This window comes from Bidens hawaiensis, unplaced genomic scaffold, assembly GCF_021521415.1.
Source record: "Bidens hawaiensis isolate Kalapana, Puna unplaced genomic scaffold, B.hawaiensis_p1.1 tig00011078_1, whole genome shotgun sequence".
NCBI classification, from domain to species: Eukaryota; Viridiplantae; Streptophyta; class Magnoliopsida; order Asterales; family Asteraceae; genus Bidens; species Bidens hawaiensis.
The window spans coordinates 296766-318983 of record NW_027491855.1 but is presented as its reverse complement, the minus strand read 5'-3'; the positions used below and the strand labels follow the sequence as shown (position 1 = coordinate 318983).

At 35.8% G+C, this 22218-nt stretch overlaps 1 protein-coding gene across 1 annotated transcript; it reads left to right on the top strand.

The window, feature by feature from the left end:
- Positions 1-808: 808 nt before the first annotated feature.
- On the top strand, positions 809-5842 carry LOC143537044 (calcium-dependent protein kinase 17-like). The gene is made up of 8 exons (XM_077030906.1): positions 809-1475; positions 3394-3537; positions 3657-3809; positions 4028-4143; positions 4574-4741; positions 4858-4985; positions 5550-5649; positions 5735-5842. Exons 1-8 carry the CDS (start codon positions 809-811, stop codon positions 5840-5842), a joined length of 1584 nt encoding a protein of 527 aa, XP_076887021.1.
- Positions 5843-22218: the final 16376 nt, after the last annotated feature.

The following is a 22218-nucleotide window of genomic DNA, read 5'->3' as shown; positions in this document are numbered from 1 at the left end:
GGCGAGCCTACAAACCCAAGCATTTCAACATAAATCTAACATCTCGATCTTCAAATAATTGGTCTGTGACATTTGACTCGTTTAAATTTCTCAAATTAGCCCGAGCCAGGCGACCTAATCTCGAGCTTTAAGTTGGTTATACGTGCCGAGTGACCTGATCTCTGGTTCAACTTAGCTCATTTGCACCCTAACTATAAGCCGTTTTCCATATACGATACTCACTCAAACGTGGCTCGATTTCACACCACAATGTCCACGATATAAAGTTCATCATGTTCAAAGAAGGTTGAAATAATTAACGATGCTAAAATTTTTAACATTGACTTTGAATCAGAAGTTGAACATAGATGCTTTGTTATGTTACAAAAAAAAGGAAAAAAAAAACCTATTTTCTCTATTGTAATTTTTAAATTTGAAGGATAGTGATGTATAACGTGTGGATGCATACATATATCTCTCTCATTTCTATTTAATTCGTGGCCGCGCGCTGATCAAATTGACATACATCATGGACTTAACTTTATTATATGAGGATTATTAATTTGTTAGTAAGATATAGTTCAACTTGTCAACATAAGAAAATCGAAGACCATTTCCAATCCTATAATCCCTCCCCATCATTCCCACCTAAACTTGTCTTGTTTCCACACACACTTCCATCCTTTTTGCAATCTATCTTCACTTTTCTCTCACTCTCTCTCTTCTCCCTCTTTCTCTCACTCTCTCTCTAAACCTTTCTTTTCATCCACAACCAAAAACCCTATTTTCTCTATTGTAATTTTTACCACCTCCGAACGCCGATCATCCAATGGGGAGCTGTTGTTCCCGAAAAGAACCACCAACCGAAGACGGTCCCACGAATGCTGGCGATGTTAATGGAGAAAGACCCGAAAACGATCCTTCGAGAGCAACGCCTCAAACGGCGTCCCCTTCTCCCACAGCAAACGCGGGCAAGCCAAATCCTATTGGTCCGGTTTTGGGACGCCCAATGGAGGATGTCCGCACCGGTTACACAATCGGAAAAGAGCTTGGAAGGGGCCAGTTTGGTGTCACATATTCGTGTATGAGCAAACAAACGGGTGAACCGTTCGCATGCAAGACAATTGCTAAACGAAAACTCGCAAATCAGGAAGATATGGACGATGTACGGAGAGAAGTACAGATCATGCATCATTTGAGCGGACAAAAGAATATTGTGGACCTTAAGGGTGCATTTGAGGACAAACATTCTGTGCATTTGGTCATGGAGTTGTGTGCGGGTGGAGAGTTATTTGATCGGATTATCGCTAAAGGATATTATACGGAAAGGGGTGCTGCATCATTGCTTAGAACAATCGTTCAAATCGTGCATACTTGTCATTCAATGGGAGTTATTCATAGAGATCTGAAGCCTGAAAACTTTCTTCTGTTAAATAAAGACGAAAACGCTCCTTTAAAGGCTACCGATTTTGGTCTCTCAGTGTTCTACAAGCAAGGTTACACAAATATATTTCTCTATCATAATCTAATTGCTTAGGAAAATCATCAAAATACCATCTTGACCAATGAGGTTTACAAAAAATTATTGACATTAAAAATTTTCAATCAGTTAATCATGTTTTACAAGTGTTTCTTGATGTATCAGATTTCAATGTGGCCACCAGATCCATTCTCTTGCGTCAAATTCTTCACCACCTTTGTGAAATTAGCGCAACAAATTAAACCATGCATGGTGGAGATCCACGTTGTTATGTGCGACGGGTGTCCACCAAGTCATAGTTTCTGCTATGCAGCTAAGTATGGGTGTCCCACGTGAAATTTTACTGTTGACCGAAACAATTTCTTAATTAATTGAAAAATATCCACATGTATCTTTTTGTAAGGAAAGTTAAGGCTAGAGTTAAAGTGCCATTTTAGTATCTGTGGTTTGCTCAATTACGTAGCTTTAGTATCGTTTTTGAATTTATTGCAAATAACTACCTCACTTTTCTAAAACTTGCAATTTTAGTACTTTTCTCTAACCCCGTCTATTTTGTCTGTTAAGTTAGGGGCAAATTAGTAATTTCGATTATTTTATTTATTTTCTTTTCTGAGCTAAGTGTCATTTTCATACATGTGGTTTGTTCAATTATGCAACTTTGGTACCTTTTTTTTGAAATTTTTGCAACTGGATACTTTGATTTGTTTTGGACATATACACAAACCAAAAGAGATACTACATATTACAATTAATAAATCATCTCTAACCCTAAATGAACAAATTAACCCCCCCCCCCCCCCCGCGGCCGTGCTCATTGATCCTTCAAACCTTAACCGTTGTTTATCTTCAAGTTCAATGAATTACGATATGGTGTTTTGCCTATGTGATTCGTCAACGTCGTTCGTCCACAAGTTCAATTGATGTTATACTAAGAGGTGCGAAGTTGTGTTATTATTATTTGGCTTGATTATCCGATGTGTTAAAGAGCTACTGTTATCATGCCTGAACTTTCAAAAAAAAATCGATGCACATAAAAATATGCAAGAAAAATGGCTAAGATGAACTCGGATCTTGAGCTACTAGAAGTAAATTGGCAATCAAGAACAAAAGGCTAAAACATATGTTATACATTTCATGGTTGTTTTTCATATTCTATCATGTATTTTAATTACCTTTTAATTGTAATACGTAATATGTAATGTCTCTTTTGATTTGTCTATCTATCAAAAACTAATCAAAGTATCCAGTTGCAATAAATTAAAAAAAAAGGTAATAAAGTTGCATAATTGAACAAACTACAGGTATGAAAATGACACTTAGCTCAAAAGAGAAAATAAATAAAATAATCGAAATTACTAATTTGGCCCTGACTTAATGGACAAAATAGACGGGGTTATAAAAAAAGTACAAAAATTGCAAGTTTTAGAAAAGTGAGATAGTCATTTGCAATAAATTTAAAAACGATACTAAAGTTGAGTAGTTGGGCAAACTACAGGTAATAAAATGACATTTAACTCTTAAGACGATATTGTAAAGTGATAATTATCCAATAGTCCTTAATTTTTTGTTTTTACCAATGAATTAGAGCCTGCATGTGTGTCATTTGGCACAACAGATTTTAATATGCTACACCACCATTGCCCAACAGGTCAACTTGGCGCAGTGGGGACACAAGTTCTAGTTTTAATATGCGACACAAGTTCTAGTTTAATTTGTCGAATAAACTGGCAGTTTAAAAAAAAAGTCAATATGGCTATTTTTGTAAATTTATAAAGCCGAGGTTTACATACTAAACCTTTTGTAAAACGTATGGTCAAGATGACCATTTTGATAGTTTTTGCTAAATGTTATCCATCTTCAATGCATTGAATTGGATTCAACACAAAAGGAATCTGAGTAATATGCAAGATCAGAAACCATTCATTTCGATGCAGGCGAAGTATTTGGGGACATTGTTGGAAGTGCATATTACATTGCACCTGAAGTCTTAAAAAGAAAATACGGGCCAGAAATTGATATATGGAGCATTGGTGTCATGTTGTATATTTTTCTTTGCGGAGTTCCTCCTTTCTGGGCAGGTAAGGTTAATTGACGTACATTCCTTAATAAAATCGAATTATCTTTGTTTGAGAAATATAAAACCAAATTAATAACACTAAAAGCATTGAATTATATACTTTTGTGTTACTATATATAGAATCGGAGCATGGGATATTTAATGCAATCCTACGTGGACATGTCGATTTTACAAGTGACCCTTGGCCTAGTATATCTCCCCAGGCTAAAGATCTAGTTAGAAAGATGTTGAATTCGGATCCCAAGCAACGGATGACGGCACAAGAAGTGCTTTGTAAGTAAAGATTGTATATTCATGCATGTTAGCATATATACATTGCACCTGAAGTCATATTTCATAGACATTTCATAATCAAATAGATGGAAAGTAGTAGACAAACATGATTCATATTTCATAGACATTTCATAATCAAATATTGAAGGATTTTTACCACATAATGCAATTAAATTGCGTGTGATACGAGTGGTGAGCATTGTTTTTTTTTTCTCTAGCTCATCCATGGATCAAAGAAGATGGTGAGGCACCTGATACGCCACTTGACAATGCTGTTATGGGCCGGCTAAAACAATTTAGAGCCATGAACAAGTTCAAGAAAGTTGCTCTTCGGGTAGTAATTTAAATCATAATTCATTTAAGGTTGAAAAAGCTAATATACTCTAATCATTTTGCAGCTTTAAAAATACAAGTTAGTTAAAGATTAATATGCATCCGCTTTATATTTTCTTTAATTGTGAGAAATTAATAACAAGTGTTAAGGATGTGTTAAAATGTTCAATGAATTATTTCTAAACTTTCACCTTTAAGAAAAGATATATGCCACAGGCAATATTAACTTAAAATGTCAAATTACCTAAATGTATACTTTCTAATTTAACCAAATTTGAATAAATTTATACATGGGAAATTACAGCTTTATTATATTCACAAACTTATAAGTTTAAACTATTTTAACGTTATAAGTGGTGCCATTATTTTGGTAATTACAAGGAAATTGCATATTTATGAATCTACGTTTGCAACCTTTCCTGGATGAGTAGGTTATTGCAGGATGCCTCTCGGAGGAAGAAATCATGGGCTTAAAGGAAATGTTCAAAGGAATGGATACAGATAATAGTGGAACGATTACGCTTGAGGAGCTAAAGCATGGGCTTTCCACACAAGGGCCGAAACTATCTGAAAGCGAAGTTAAACAACTAATGGAAGCTGTAAGATATCCCAATAAAGCTAAAAGATTAATTGATTATTTGAGTTTTTATTTATTGGACATATAAAATCTTTATTCTCATTTGATGAATTGGGATATTGAACTGAATTAAAACAGGCAGATGCAGATGGAAATGGAACCATAGACTATGATGAGTTCATAACAGCAACAATGCATTTGAACAGAATGGATAGAGAAGAGCATCTCTACACTGCATTCCAGTACTTTGATAAAGATAACAGTGGGTAAGTTAATTAGCCTAATAACTGTTAACAAATTAGCGGAAATTATATCGATTAACACCGAAGAACATGAACTCAGCACAGATTTTGAATTCAAACAATTAAAAAATGAGATCCCAAATTGAATTAGGGCTAACACAACTTTATTGATTTCAGAAGTAATGAAGGAAAAGAATGAAATCGATATAGAAATGAAATCAAACTGAACCAACTAAGAATCTAAAACGAGCCCTAATATATCCTAACCGTATGTTGTTAGACGCTAACAAACTAACTTTCAATAAGTACAAATAAACCCATGAAGTTTCTCCGTAGTGAACCTTTTACCAAGAGTAGTAAAGTCACTCGTCGTACACTGCTTAACAAATGATATTCTTCACGTAGTACTTTACTACTCCGGAGAAGTAACTCCCTCGTAGTAACCTACTACGGGAAAAACACAGTTAGTCAAACAAGATGTTTAACTATGAATAAACTCAGCATCACTTCCAACAGTCACTTTCCTCGATCTCGTCATTAAACAATAGAGAATGGTCTAAAAATCTTTATGCTCTACCATGATGGCAGGTACATAACTATAGAAGAAATGGAACAAGCTATACGTGAATACGGTATGAATGATGGAAGGGATATAAAAGAGATAGTCTCCGAGATTGATACCGATAACGTAAGTTATCAAAGGAAAAACAACATTCAAATTCAAAAACTATTTATATTGACACTGGGCAAGTGATAAACTGTTAATTTTGCAGGATGGCCGGATCAATTATGATGAGTTTGTGGCAATGATGAGAAAAGGGAACAAACAAAACAGTATAAATCCAAAGAGAAGAAGAGACTCGTTTGTTCCTAACATATGATCAGTTCGGATAATTGATTGCAGGCAAGCAAGTACATATAGCACTTCAGCATAAGATCACCCAATATATTTGTTGCAGAGTTCAAGTCACTTCTACTAAAGTGAAGATAATAGATGAATTTGGATTTGATCTATGGAGATTTGACAACGGGTTTGGAAACGGGTTTGTGTCAACAGATTCGGCAGATAAATTTTTCTTGTGAATACTTGTAATACTACGCGAAAAAAGAAGGGATTACCTGTGTGTTCATAAACATATGCGATGAATCTCTGTCATGTTTATAGACTAATGAAAAACTCTCTTATGTATCACTTGAAACTTTCTAAATATTATAAAACCAGTATTTACGATCTGCTCGTTGCAGCCATGGGTGGATCTTTCTTTGGGCCAAAGTGGGCCACGACCCCATTACGTTTTTCGCTCGATGGTGTATTTTTTTCCGATATATATATATATGTGTGTGTGTGTGTGTATTTAGTCCGGCCCAGCCAAACTATTTGAGTACGGCCTATCCATATTATCTGAGTCAGGGCAGTCTTGGGTTTTTTTGTAAAATAAAGTTTGTTCAAAGCCGAAGAACGAGAAATAGTTTACGAAATAAATGTTAATATATAGAGAGGCTGAGAAATAAAACTCCATAAGACGAAGCCAAATAAATTTTAAACAAAAAAAAAAAAAACATTAAGACCAAAATCCAACCCAACCATGTGGATGATGTTCAAACACAACAACAATATAGTTTCCGTTGTGCACTGACCGCTGTGTGACTTACTAACTTGTAAGGTTCGGCACGGAAGTCAGAACATAAGCCGAGAAGCAAGCATGTGAATTGGTGAAATCGTGTGGGTGTGAAATCAATTGATTAGGCACTGCCACTGTCTGCTGATGCCTGAAGTTTGGAACTGACTCGTGTTAGATTCGTTGGCCTTGTTTGAGTTGGTTTATTATTTGAAGTGAAAAGAGGAGACAGGTGCGGGCGGCTGGGCCCAAGCCCAGCCCATTTTGATATCTTGTTTAATAAGTTATGAACCCTAGTTCAGTCTATTTATAAACCGCATCATGTACTTGTAATCGTTGTCACTCAATAAAGAATACCTAGTTGCCACCCGTGGACGTAGGTCAGTTTAGACCGAACCACGTTAAATCCTCGTGTTCGTTATTGCTTTCGAGTGTGTGTTCAGTTTCGTGTGTGCGTCCTAACAAGTGGCATCAAGAGCTTAGGTTCGGATCACACGAAGAACACGTTGAACCGCCTCTTTCACCGCTAGAAGTCTCTAGGGTTCCGCCGTCGCCGCTGTCCGATTCTCTCCATCATGGTAGTTTGTTGTTGCCGTAGCGACACCGCTAGTCCGCCGCTAGTTCTGACCGCCGCAGGGAAGAAAGAGGTTCTGTTTATTTGTTTGAAAGCAATTAGTTGCTGCATCACCAACGTGTAGCGTCGGCAGTAGTCTTGTTAGTCGGGCAGAAGCTTGTTATCAAGGAAGAAGGCAAAGTTTAGACATTAAGGTTTTGTCTTTTGTTAAGAAAAATAGCGGCGTGGCCAAGAGACAACAACTTTGACCAAGATATACACTTTTGACTCATTGATTTCTTTTTCTTATTTGAGCCGTGGAAAACAAAGGATTCTACCCAATTGAGTTTGTTTTCTAACTTTTCATTAAGTAGCCCAAAGTAGTTTAATTAATTTTGTGGGACAAAAGACTTTGGCAATTTGCCAACGAAATATTTAGGTTGATATTATATTATCCAAAGCACGAGCCAAGAAAAGTTGAATCAGACCCTATTTTTTGAAGAACAGTTGTTGAATTAGAAGAAGCGTTAAAGAAACCAAAACCAGTGCCAACTGCATTTGTCAGGTTTTATCGTTTCAGTTTAAAAGTTTCCGTTTTGGATTTTCAGTTCGTTATTCCGCTGCGGTTTAAATAGGTTGATTTGTAACAGAGTTCAATAGAACAACCGTTAAGTTCAGGACCGTGCCATTGCATGTTTGTATCTGTTTTTATCCAGGTTTTCGTTTTAGTCATTGTAATGGCAGAAGAAGGAAATGTTTTTATACAGAAGTTTGTCGGAAAAAAGTTTGGTTGGTGGAAGATGCAGATAGAAGCGCTGCTTTGTTAGAAAGATTTAGATGTAGTGCTTGAGGATGAAAAACCAGAAAACTTGTCAGATGAAGATTGGAAGAAGTTAGACAAGAAAACTAGGGCTTGTATTACTTTGTCGTTGTCGGAAGATGTGGCGTTTAACATCATGAAAGAAACCACAACGCGTGGTATGATGGAGGCACCATCCAACATGTATGAGAAGCCTTCGGCAGCAAATAATCCGAGAGCTAGTGACAACAAGAATGAAAGAGGGTGGGTCAGTTACAACGCATATCAACAATCTTAATTCGATCTTGTCCCGCTTAGTGTCAGTTGACAGTAAGTTTGATGATGAAGTTCAAGGCCTGTTGTTATTATCCTCTAATTTGCCCGACAGTTGGTCGCAAACAGTGACTGCGGTTTGTAGTTCATCTACAAAAATTACCTTTGACGGGATTCGGGATATGATTCTGGGAGAAGATTCAAGACGCAGAAGTTCATGTGAATTGTCCGGCAATATGTTAGTCACAGAAGGTAGAGGTATGGGAGAACAATGAGGCAGTGGGAGCAGGAAGAGGAGTAAGTCTAAGACTCGTAAAGATATTGAATGATGGAGTTGTAAAGAGAAGGGACACTTCAGGAATCAGTGTCTGAATGGTAAGAAAGAGGTGAACATGAGAGAAGACGACAGAGATGACGGGGTCAGTAGTGATGAAGCTTTGTTTGCAGTGTTGAGAGTAATGTTGATTCTTGGGTGATGGATTTTGGTGCTTCGTTTCATGCCACTCACTGACTCATTGTAGTGAAACAATGAAGAATCTTAAGTTTGGGGATTTTGGAACGGTTCGACTTGCGAACGATGATATTCTAGAGGTTACGGGTATGGGAGATGTTGATTTGATAACTTCAGCCGGTACTTCTTGGACTTTGAAAGACGTGAGGGTTATTCCAAGTTTGAAGAAACGTTTGATTTCAGTCGGGCGGTTGGATGACCAGGGTTACGATGTTAAGTTCGGGAATGGGCAATGGAAAGTAGTCAAAGGGAATCTCGTGGTTGCTCATGGCAAGAAAATGGGTTCGTTGTATATGGTCGATATGTCATCGAAAGGAGTGGATCCAGTTTTGGTGAAAGACAAAATCCGGTTCACATAATCTCATTAGCATAAGAAGGTTCGTTTTGCAAGTAACAAACCCAGAGCCAAAGTGAAGATTCAGGATGAACGAGTTAGGAAGGTTAAATCAGTCAGAGAACATCGTGACAGTGGGAGCACAAGTCGTGTTTCAGTTACAGTTCCAGGTCGAAAGTGGATTAAGAAAACCAGTATTCCAGCTGTAAATGTCTCTCCAGTGAATTACTTGCTGAATATGGAGAGTGTTTGTTCTCGAGGTATCTCAGGATCCGACAGTTCGTTACAGTGGGAGTCGGTAGGGGCAAAGAACCGGTCAGGGGCAGTTTTAGCCGTGACTGACGTGTTGGAGCTCTGGGGAGCTTCAACGAGCCTTCAGGTTAATTGATGAGAAGGCGGTGGCAACTAGAAGATGTTTAATTTTCGGATTACAGAAGTATAATCAGGAGTACAGATGAGAGTACTCAAGGCCTCCGAGTGGGAGATTGTTGGGTTCGTTGGCCTTGTTTGGGTCGGTTTATTATTTGAAGTGAAAAAAGGAGACGGGTGCGGGCGGCCGGGCCCAAGCCCAGCCCAGTTTTGATATCTTGTTTAATAAGTTATGAACCCTAGTTCAGTCTATATATAAACCGCGTTATGTACTTGTAATCGTTGTCACTCAATAAAAAATACCTAGTTACCACCCGTGGATGTAGGTCAGTTTAGACCGAACCACGTTAAATCCTCGTGTTCGTTATTGCTTTCGAGTGTGTGTTCAGTTTCGTGTGTGCGTTTAATCCTAACAACTCATGTGGGAGTGAAAACGATTAATTGAAACGATCAACAAAAGCAAGCAGAGACTAGGTTCCCCAATACGCATTTCACCATTTTGTATTTCTTTTAATTTGGTAGGTTTGGATGTAAATTTATTGTTTGACCTACCCCGACCTTAACCAGAATGCCGACCCAAAAGTTAGAAGTAGGAAAAAAAATGTTGGGTTTTGTGACTTTTGGCTCATCCATACTAGATGTTCAACATCCGTCTCTTGCTGCGAAGCCATTAAACCGCACGGAAGCAGACCGTAAGATTTTAACCATGCACATGTGGTACAGAGAGAAGGGTGCGTTGCGGCTAAACAAAGGCACATTTTACACGTCAAATTGCAGAAAAGTTTAACGTCTTTTTAAGCTTATATTAAAAAACCAAATCTTTTATCTAAATTCATGTGTTATATAGCAAGGACGTAGATAATATCTAAAAACTTTTGTAAATATGTTCAAAACGCGTTGGTGATATTTGAGCCAGAGCTTTCCGCTTTCCTTAATCCTTATGAACATTGAATTTCTTCTTACCATGATTGATGTGGGATTGCCTAGAGTATACACAAGAGTACTTTTTTATTACTTTTATAGGATCATCTGAATTTGATTTTGACTTCAGATACATGTAAGCATGCATGATGTACATTTGTACAATGGAAATTCCATGAGATGAACATTAATTTGATCATGATAAAATAGGCTTTAGCTTTTCGTTTTATAAAATAAGATTCAGTTTTTGCATATCACGTGTATACAAAAGCACAGAATCCATGATCCACGTCATCAACATATATAGAAATGTGCCACGCATAATGTTTTAAGTGTGAAGATTGTTGGCCAAACAAGTCTTCAGAAGGCAAGCTGGCCAATGTTTCAATGAGTACCCCGGCAGCCGTAATTTTTTTTTAAAGGGATACACTAACCGTTATGTAAAGGAGTCTCTCTTTTTTTTACAAAAATTCAAAAAACCTTAAAATTGGTGAAATGTCAAAATATTCCTAAAAGAACATGCACATGAAGCAAATTATGTAGGTAAACAACATGGTGCATTTAAATATTAGTATTCAAATACAAACACGTGATAAAATACAGCGTGAGAGTGTAAGGAGCACTGACGTACTGCATATATATATTTTAATGATCAACCAACATTTTATTACAAAACTAGGAAGGCGCTAGAGCCACCAATAACACAAAGACAAGAAAATCCAACAATGAACCTACTTTTATGCCGCCACTAAGTACATGTGACACTTGAAAAACAAATTACAGCTGGAACCCACCCCATTCCTCCCACGATTAGTGAAATGTCGACAAGAAAATATTCATAAAAGAACATGCACATGTAGCTAATTATGTAAGTAAACGACAGTGTGCATTTAAATATAAGTATTCAAACACAAACACCTATAAATACTATAAGAAAGGTTCAATAATACACTGTTTAGAGTGTAAGAACCGCTGACGTACGGCAAATATTGAAGAATTAATAAAATGTCAAATAGCAAAATATCTAAGTCTATTCTATCTAGAGTCTTTAGTATAGACTTTTTAATTAAGGCATTGGTTATTCACACATCTTTGATCTATCCACACACCCTTTAACAAGGGTTTCATACGATCGTATGTAAGGTGTGTGAATAACCAAAGGGTGTATGAATATCATATCCCTTAATTAGCACCTACCCTCCATCTTCCACATGTTATCTCAATAAATGAACTTTTCTCACTTGCCACAAACTAGTGATGAAAAAAAAAGATAATTTTTTGGTCGGTATTTCGACGTAGGTGGTTTTTCTAACTCTTTTTTTTTGTTGAAAATTTATTGATTTAAACACACCGGTATATTAACATGGTCGACTCAAGCTTGTGCCTCTTTTGGTAGAAATTAAAAAATGTTTTTTATCCTATGATTAATCTATCATCACTTATACGTATATACATAGGTCACAAATCACACGGCCAACAATCCAAAGCCCAATTATCTAAATACATTTTTTTTTTCTTTTTAAGAATTTGGGGGCCTCACGGGAAGAGAGGCTTAGAGCATTCTCATCCAACCCCTCATTTAATGTGAGGGGTGTTTTTATAATTTAGAGAGTGATTCAGGGTGTTGTGAGTGAATAGTTTTTATATCTTAGAAAAAGTAGTGATTTTTTTGTATATTTGAAAAGTTACTGTTCATCCCCTATAATTTTTTAACATATTTTGAGAGTGGTTGTGAGTGAAGGAAAGAGAAAAGATAATGATAAAAGGTATAAAAAGTTTATTTAATTAAAATGAAGAGAGAAAATGTAATTAGTGTAATTTTTGGTTTAGGGATAGAGGGTGGAATGAGAATGCTCATTCCTAGGCCATTCCCTACCCTATATCCATATATATCATATAATTACACTACAAATTATTGTTTTTTCTCTCTCCTATTTAATTAAATAATATTTTTTATACCTTTATCATTATCTTTTCTCTTTACTCCACTCACATTCACTTTTCAAAAATATTAAAAAATTACAGAGTATGAATAGTGAATCCTCAAATCTAACTTTCCCCTATAACATTTTCTCTCTGTTCTACTCACAACCACTCATAACCATACTATATAATTTACAACTCCTCACATATTTTAAGGGAATGGGCTGAGAATGCTCTAAGACCATTATTTTATTTCACTCCTCTTTCAACTATCCTTACATATTGAATATTCGTGGAGTATTTTAGAGTAAAGGGTGGGTAGATTAGTAGTTTTTCAATTAAAAAGCCAAAAGTCATTTTAAAATCCATGATTTATGACTAAAATCAAAAGGTCTTGCGATTATGAAACACTTTTTAACTTACTGATATTTTGAAAAAAAACTAGTAAGATAATGTAGAGCCCAGTTTTGTTTATTTAGTCTTTTGTATTTACCTAGTAAGCTATCGTTGTAACAAGGAAGCATGTGGTTTTTGTTTATTTGTATTTTTGGGCCCGAGGCCTTGTTTTGTTAAGCCCAATGGGCCGTAAATAATATGGAAGGAAGCATAGAAGTCTCTCACTATAAATAGTGGAGACTTCATATGCATATCAAGCTTTTTGTCCAATATCATTCTTATCCATCCATCTAAAACTCTCTGCTCTTTCTCTAACTCTCTTCTTCTCTTACCTTCTTGCAAATAAACCAAGCGTTTCAAGATCCGAGATCTAGGTTAACCACTAGTGATTTCCGCTAGCTAGTGGTCCAGATTGGCTTGAGAACTTAGTTGTTAGATCCGTCACGGGACCTACAATTGGTGTCAGAGCTTTCGGCTCAACTTTTGTGGTTTTCGGGTCAAACTTTTCAGATTTTGATCTTAGTTTTTGTTGGATTTTAGGTTGTTTTTCGTGTTACTCACTTCTTTTGGAGTACTTTACACCTTAAAAATACACGAAAATCATCAAATCTATGTTTTTGGTGTTTTGAGTTTTTATTTCCGGGTTCAGATTCGGTTGAAAAACTCAGATCTAAGCCGATTTACTGGTTTTTAGACTAAAGTCCTTTTAACTTTATTGGTAGTTTAGGTGCTATCTTTTAAAAAAATATATATTCACTGTAGCAACTCGACTTGAGTACTATAACAGTCGAGTAGTCTCACTGTAGCAAATCAAGTCGAGTACTGTAACGAATCGAGTCGAGTCACTATAGAAACTCGAGTCACTGTAGCAAAAAAAAAAACAACTCTTTTTAATCTAATCGAGTGTAAAACAAAAAAAAACTAATCGAGTTTCTTAAAAAAAATTCAAGTCGAGTTTTTTTATTCGAGTCAAATATATATATATATATAGACACACACACACACATGAATCGAATCGAACTTTTATGGGATTCGTTTGAACTTGGCTTTTTAACAGAATTTGCTCCTTTTCGAAACTGTTTGATTTGATAAACTGATTGCAAAAATGTCTTACGATCCTGAGCTTGAAGGAAATCTGGATATGGAGGAAAGCCAAAAGGAAATATCAAAAGGAGAATTCGACATGCTTAAATATATTAAAGAATAATAATCAGTTGCCTCTCTTATCAACAGATTTTAGTCATTCGTCACTAAAATGAGAAGTGCCGAGATCATCAATGGTTTGTCTGAGATAAACATGAAGCTGTTGAATTCGCTGCCTTACACATGGTACAACAATATGGCTACCATCAAGAGAACCAGTTGACTTCTACCATCAAGTATTTTAAAATAATGGATAATAAGCTCCGAATAAATAATAAGTCCAAAGAAAATAAAGTTGGGACAAGTGATTCAGGTGAAAGCAGTCATGCATGTCCTATCCTTCCTGAGGTACACACAAATCTATGCACACAAATGTGCATTAATAAAGTTGAGTTCTATAGATATAATTATGATGCAGTGATTAAAGAGAACTCAAAATTAAAGAGTCTAAATGAACAATATGTAAAAGCTTATAATGTTTACACCAATAAAATTAAAACTTACCATGATGATGTTGCTAACTTGAAACTCAAAATATTTCAATCAGATAGAGCAGTTGAATTTTATAAAAACCAAGTTGTTGAACTAAAAGCTAAAATTGAAAGTTTAGGGTCTGAACTTTCTGATAAAAAATTAATTGCAGAGAAGTGTAAGTTAGCGTCTATTAAGTTGAATGACATTTTTGGAGCACAAAGGGGTGCTAAAAAAAGTCGGGTTTAGGCTACGATTATTCAACTGTCCCTCCACCTTTAAATGATAATTATACTAGTCTGCCCTACTTTAGTTATAATACCCCTCTCGTGAAAGAAAAAGGCATATGGAATTGGTTATGTGCTAAAATCTGTGAAATTTGTTCCTCCAGCTTCTAATGCAAATTCTAATGCAATTGCTCCAACTCATGTGTCTAATGATTCTAATGCTGATTCGTCTTATGTAGCAGGTGATCTAAAAGAAAGTGGGTTAGTGGAAAAGAACATGAGTTGTAAAAATAAAAGCATTTTAAATTCACTTTTTGATTCTAACGTGAATTCAACCATCTCTGTCAGTGATAATAACAACTTTATTTCCACACAAAATACATTGACTTCATCTTCGGATGGTAAAACAACGTGTGAAAGTGTTGATGTTGGCACTTCTCATGCTATTTTGGATGAAAATGTTGATGATATTTCAGATAGTGATTGTGAAACTGTTTATAATGAAGCTCTTGTTGAAAAGCTTGTTAAGATGAACATATCAAGTTGTAAGCCTGAGGATAATTCAAGCAAAAGTAAAGTTTTTGAAAATGAAAAGGCAAGTACTTCGTGTAAATATGTTCCACCAAATAAACGATCATTTTCTCAAACAACCAATCAATTAAGAAATCCTTAGTCATACAACTTATGTGATAACAATTCCTATGGTCATTATCAACAAAATTTTGTTAATCCATATTACACAAATGTGTTTTATAATCATGTTCCTTTCCAAGGATCACATTTCCCACCGCATCAACCATATTATAGTTCTGATGAGTTCTATAGTGCTCCTAGGAGAAAATGTTGTTTTGTGTGTGGTAATTCTTCTCACCTTGCAAGACATTCCAAAAACTAATTCAAGCAACAAATTGATATTTAAAGGCGACTTAGTCAGTCCCCCAAAAGGAGCTTTAGTAGCCCAGATTCAAGGACTAAACAAACTGATAGTGAACCCGGTGAAGTGGATTTGAGATCCAAAGTAAATAAAGTAAAACGCAAAAAGAAAACTTTTTGGAAAACCAAAAAGGATAAAATCAAAAAGGATCCTAAGACTGTAAAGTCTGAAGATTCACCAAAAACAGTTTTAAAATCAAGAAAAGAGAAGTCCAAAATTTCCAAAACCAAGGAACAAGTTTTTGCTTGGATTCCTAAGGACTACTCTTCATAAAGTGAGGCTTCAACAAGAAATAAAGTGTTTTCACGAAACAAAATTAAGTTTGGTCAGTTACAGTTGACCTTCCCGGGACACTTTTGTCCCAGGAACCCATTTCCATTTAAAAGCTTAGTACATACAGGGTCAATCATGGAGGACTATCAATAGTATTCGATACTTAGATAGTGATTGCACCCGGCATATGATGGGAGACGAACCCTTTCTATTTTATGTTAAACCATTTGATGGCGGATTCGAGTCTTTCGTAAGCGACATGGGGGGACAAACTTCAAGGAATGGGAAATGTTTCATATGGTACTTTGTGCTTCAACAACATCAACCTTGTTCAAATGTCTCAATCACAACTTATCGAGCGTTTCTCAAACTAACCTCGTCAAACTACTTTTCTCAAGTGATGGATCTAGCATTAGCTGTTGGGTCTCGGTTTGAGTTTCTTCAACTTCGTTATACAATGTGATAATGCAAGCTTAAGATAGTCCATCTGATAACAACTTTGCTGATCTTTTCACTAAAGCCATCGATCATGCCCGATTTGAATTTCTGGTCGAATCACTCGGCATGATCAATTTTGATTAAAACAACCGATCTATCTTTTTGTATATAAAAATTGTAAATATTAGAGCACGACATCTACATCAATATGTTCATGTTGCTTCTTTGAATTGAAGCTTCATCATTATTCTGTTGATTGTTTGGATTCAAAATTCTGTAAACAAAATTGATTTAGTAAGAGAGAAACTCTTGTTTATATATTGATAATAGAATAGTTACAATAACTGCGTGATACGAGTACAAAAGATCTATTTTTCTATGAAACATTTAATGATTCTATCGTATTTTCTTTCCAACTTTTCTTTGTTTTTTCATTGACCTCTACTAAATCTTTCTTAAGGTTATCTATCTCATATAAGGCTCGATCCAAATGTTTGCTCTTTTGATCGAAAAATGATGTTGGGATAATTGTATAAAACGATAAACCCACGCATCTTATCATTACTATGTTATTTTCTGAATATCTATGTTCTTGTCTGTTCTTGAAACACTAGTACATACCTTGTGTACAAGCAGACCATAAGAATTTCTCTGATTCTCTTTCTTGGTATCTTTCTATTTCTTTGACTTATGGATGCGTTGAAAATCATCTTTTAGATTTTGTTCACCTGGACTTTTCCTAATCTCATTGATGAATTTTCTCTCACTTCCAGATTTGTTGGAAGTATTTTGAGAGTTTTATGCTTTTCTACTCTTAACATAATTTAAAGATAAGTTTAATATTTCACAGAAAGTAAAACATATCTTTTATTTATGTTGTAGTTGCAAGAGTACACCGCTATACTGATTACAACTGTTAAGATCTTATTGTCTATTTCTTCCAGCGAATGACCAACTTCTTGATCTTGTTGTCCATTTTGACGTTTTCATCTATCTCCTTTTCTTTTTCCTTCTCGTACGTATTTATTTCTTTTCTAAGCATTTCTTTTACTAGTTTGGTAACATTGATTTCCTAATGAGTTGAATCATCTTCAATGTCATACATTCCTTCTACAGAATTAAAATATTCCTATCCCTAAGGATATTCTTCTAGATATGACATTATTTCTTTTTCCTTTGGCATCATTGGTTTCTTGGATCTACTTGATCCTATTCCATGCATATTCTGCGTTGTACTCTTTGGGACTGATGGGGTTTTAGTGTCGAATGAATTTGAATCTTCCTCCGTTATAGTTTGGTATGAATCTTCATCACTGGATATAGGGATTGGGAGTAAAGCTATCCTTTTCCTTTACCGAATTGGGCTGAATTGATCCTTGACTAGAATGATGATTGGACATATGCATGTAGTCGATTAGGGGTAGGAATACTTTCCTATCTTATCCGTAACGATTTAATTACTTGCTAGTTACAGCCTTTGGTACTTTTAATCTAATACCAAACTTTGTTGAGACATTAGTTCTATTTAGGGGTGCAAACGAGCTGAGTCGAGCCCGAGCTTGACTAGGCTCGAGCTCGGCTCGTTTAACTTGTATAGAGCTCGAGCTCGAGCTTGGCTCGCTTCGAGCACTATTTTTAAAGCTCGAGCTCGGCTCATGAATATATTTTCAAGCTCGAGCTCGGCTTAGGCTCGGCTCATTTACTATTTATCAATTATTTTTTATATAATTATAATTATTTTTATATATTTTTTTCTATTATGATTTTATGTCCAAAATAATATATGTTATTTAGTTATTTTTATTTATTTTTTTCATGACATTATATATATTGTGTAATAATTAATAAATATATTTTTTTAAAAAAATATATATAAATGACAGGCTCATGAGCCGGCTTGAGCTCGATATATGAAGCTCGGGCTCGGGCTCATTTCTTAAACAAGCTTACTTTTAGACTCGTGCTCGGGCTCGATTAAGCTCGGCTCGATCGAGCTTTTTAAGAGCCGATATCGAGTAGCTCGTGAGCAGCTCGGATCGTTTACACCCCTAGTGCTATTATAAGATTGATATCTATCTCTAATTAAATCTTAGGAATGGTTAAATACATAATTCGCTAAAATCGCTGGCTTTGATACCAACCTATCACATCCCGACTTAGGGCCTTGGCTTGCGACTAATAATTGGTGCATTTTTTGTAAATATATCATAGTTGCAAGTTATCTTTAGCGTAAGACTTTGTTTATAATAAAATATTAATTTATTTTGAAAATTTCTCGGATAACAAATACCCGAGTGTTTAATTTAAAACTCATGTTTAATCTGTTTACCATATTTAAATAATTAAAAACTGAGCCATTACCTTGGAGCGAGTATCTAACTCCTTGAGTGACTCAAATTCCTTGCTATCTTTGCTAAATATGTTTCCCTGAAATGTGGGGGGAAATACGTCAGCAATATGCTGGTGAATCGTTGACTCTAAAACATTTAATAAATATTTGACTGACAAGATAGTTTTCATAAACACACTCAGCAGAAACGTCTCTTAATTCTGGAACTTGTGCCACTTTCCATACACACACAATTAAGGTTCTCTGGGAAATAATGCCTATTGGAGAGTTAGTTATGACTGCTAGCCTACGGCCTTGCATGATAGGCTAGACAGATATGTTTGGATCCAGACACATGTGTACTCGGTCTGAGTTGCTTTTATTTTCTACCTTGTAATTTAGGGATCACGTAATCCCTTAAATTTAGAGATCACGTAATCTCATATAAACATGACTGATTTGTTAAGATAAACAACCTGTTTATCTTAATGACTAACTGTAAAAGGTTTAACATATTCACCTGTAATTGTTTATTCTGAATGATGTGGTGATCTCGTTTGAAAACATTTGTGAATATATGATGATTAACCTATAATAAAATAGGTTTATATAAATACCCGAATCGTCTCTTGATCCAACTACAGACCTTTAGTCTGGTTTTGATAGCTTTAACCTTGATTGATCATTGTTTGAATAAAATATTTAGACCTGCAGTCTTTTTGTTTATTTACCAATCTTGTGCTGAGTTTCCTTTTCATGAAGAAACATCTATGATAGGTTTCTTCTCCAATAAGAAACATCAACTGATTATAACCATTGTATGTAAAATTTTTTGTTTCTTAATCATGAAGAAACATTAATTTTTAACTATATCCCTTACATATAATGTTCTTAATCATGAAGCAACTATATTTGACTATATCCTCTTGTATATAAAAGCTTATGCTTCTTAATTATGAAGAAACACTATTTAACTATAACTTTTGTGTATATAAAGCTTATGTAAACATAATTATGATCAATGTTTGGGCTATATCCCCGACTATGGTCTAAGCCATATAAAATAATAAAATAATAACTTAAGTGGAACCCCTACCTTACGCGGGTATTAGGAGTTTATACGCCTAAGCTTGTACGAGCGGCACTTCTACTCTATATCGCATACGGTGGCTTAAACCGTTAGAACCTTAGAGCTTGGCACGTACTACGAGACATTGGCACACAAAATGAGATTAACTACATGAAAGTGAGTGTGAAATGATGTGTGAAGGGAGGTGCCGTGAACCCTCCTATTTATAGCAATTTTTGAAGTCGTCCGCGTAACGCGATGGCCTTTTAAAAAGGTCATCGTGTATCGCGATGAGTCATGATATGCAGAGACTGCCACGTGTCATCACGTGGTGGGACACGCGTCACATTGCGTCCATCGCCCAAGCCCGTGCTTGTGCCCGAGACCGTGTTCGTGGGCGTCGGGTGCTCTGCACCCTCTGCTAGAACCACTGGGTGCATCTTGGCATATAAGAATATTACTATGGAAACTATTTTCCTTATAAATAGCTTCCAAGTTTTATAATTTTCCAATGTGGGATGAACTTTTTCATTTCCTTAACATAAGATGCCTTTATTTTCTTATCTCATTTTCCCCTTATTTATCTTGAGAATATTTTTGGTCCCTTATCTTTATTAAGTTGTTAAATTTGGACCGAAATTTTGGGGATGTTACACCATATCTGGAGGTCAAAGATCCAGCTGCCAAAAATGAAAAAGGGGAAATGGCACTGTGTAAGCAGTCGTGGGAGTGCTCGTTGCCGAAACTACCCCTGTCATGATGAATCGTTGATTGCATATGCCAAGTTTCATGTTGAGAGCAAGTTGTGGGCCATCAGAAAGGTAAACGACGACCTCACCTACATGCATCATACAGAGATGCATACTCTGTCTGAACTAGACATGAATTACTAAGAGCTAGGTGATGGAGCAGGAGAGAAGAGGCTGGAGGGTTGGCTCAAGCGACACATGGATAGAGAATCAAGAGCCGACTACTCCAACTTTCAGCTGAATAAGGGACGAACCTTCAAGCATCCCACTGAGATCGACCCAGGAACAGGCAAACAAAGAAAGGCTTCGAGATTCAAGATGCCTAAGGAAGGTAGGGAAGTCTATCATGGTGAACCATTCAAGCCCAATCTACTCCATGACTTCCTATGTTGGGAGTTTGATAATAACATGGGCGAAGCCATGATTCAGTGCCAAACAATGCATCCTCTTCGTGTGTTTGATGAGCACAAACTGATGGGTCTCAGCATGGAATACATTTTGAAGCTATACCAATCTCCTATATGTACATTTGAAGATCAGGGGAATGAACACACAAATAAGATAGTTGAAAAGTTCAACAAGCTTGTGCGACGACTTGTTGAGGATCAACTACAGGATGACGGATGCTTAGTGTACGAGACCAATTGACGATGAATATGGAAGACAATACTAAATACTAGAGGGAGATTGTTAGCACCTATTTTGTAAACATAGTCTTTTGTATTATCTTGTTTATTCATCTTTCTTGTATGTTTGGGCCATAGGCCATTGTAAACAAAAGCCCATTGGACCGAAATAATGCAAGAAGTGTGCATGGAACTTTCATTATAAATAGTGCAAGCTTCCATGCATACCTCATCCTTTTAACAAACTAGTTATCTTATCCTTTCACCAACTCTCCCACTACCTTACTTCCTTTCCATAAACGGAAATAACCAAACCCCTACAAGATCCAAGATCTCGGTTTACTTGAGAGTGATTTCCACTAGCTCTCAAAGAGATTGATCCAAGAACACATTGTTTGATCCCGTATCTTGGACCTACAATAAGTTCATAGATCCAGTAAGTAAAAAGATGATCTAGAGATGACTCCCAGAAAAGATTCAATCACGTCAAGAACAAAGAAATTACTACTGGATCGAGCGAGGGTAAAACATCTGGTAATGTGAAAAGTAGTAAGAAGAACAAAGACAAGGCAACAACAAAAAAGGTCCATGGGAAGAAGAAACGAGGAATGGTGAAAAGGATTGCAAAAGGTGTGGGAACGAAAGTGGTTACTGAAGCTGTTTTGTTAGCTGGAACAGGTGCGGCTCTATTTTCCCTTCAAGATGAACTAAATGTAGAACAAGTTGAAGATGGAGAAGTTGAAGTTGAAGGTGAAGGTGAAGACGAAGATGAAGACGGAGATCAAATGAAGATGAAGTTGATGAGGAAGAGGAGGATGATGATGTTGATGATGAATATACAGAGGACTTTTAAGAGGGAATGTTTAGTTTGAGTATTGAATTAGGGATGCGTTTGCTTCTCTTAAATTAGTTTACTCTCATTTGTTTTATCTAGGGTCAATGTTTTTTTTTTTTGCATGCTTGTATCAATTATCCTTATTTGAAGTTAATGTCCATAATATATTGGATTGCTAAAAAATTAAAATTGATTTATATAGTTTTATAGTTAGAAATGGCAACCTTAAGAAAATCAAATTTTGATTTTCTAACTTCATTCTATGATTTGGGATGCTGAATTGCGAATAAAAAGGTGAGTGTGGATGGGAACGTAACCATATAACCACATACTCCAGCTATAGTTTTCAACATCAATATCTATTCCATATATATGAACTTTATTAATCATGTTTTTAGGATGTTACATTACTAAAAGCTAAAACCATCTGATGAACAGAGTGTGAATATCACATTAACTCATAAG

Excerpts from the sequence above, each read along its gene's own strand:
- LOC143537044 (XM_077030906.1), top strand. The coding sequence starts at position 809 with ATGGGGAGCTGTTGTTCCCGAAAAGAACCACCAACCGAAGACGGTCCC. Across the intron at positions 3,538-3,656 it reads AGTTCCTCCTTTCTGGGCAG|AATCGGAGCATGGGATATTT; the intron begins GTAAGGTTAATT and ends TACTATATATAG. Across the intron at positions 4,986-5,549 it reads TTTGATAAAGATAACAGTGG|GTACATAACTATAGAAGAAA; the intron begins GTAAGTTAATTA and ends CCATGATGGCAG.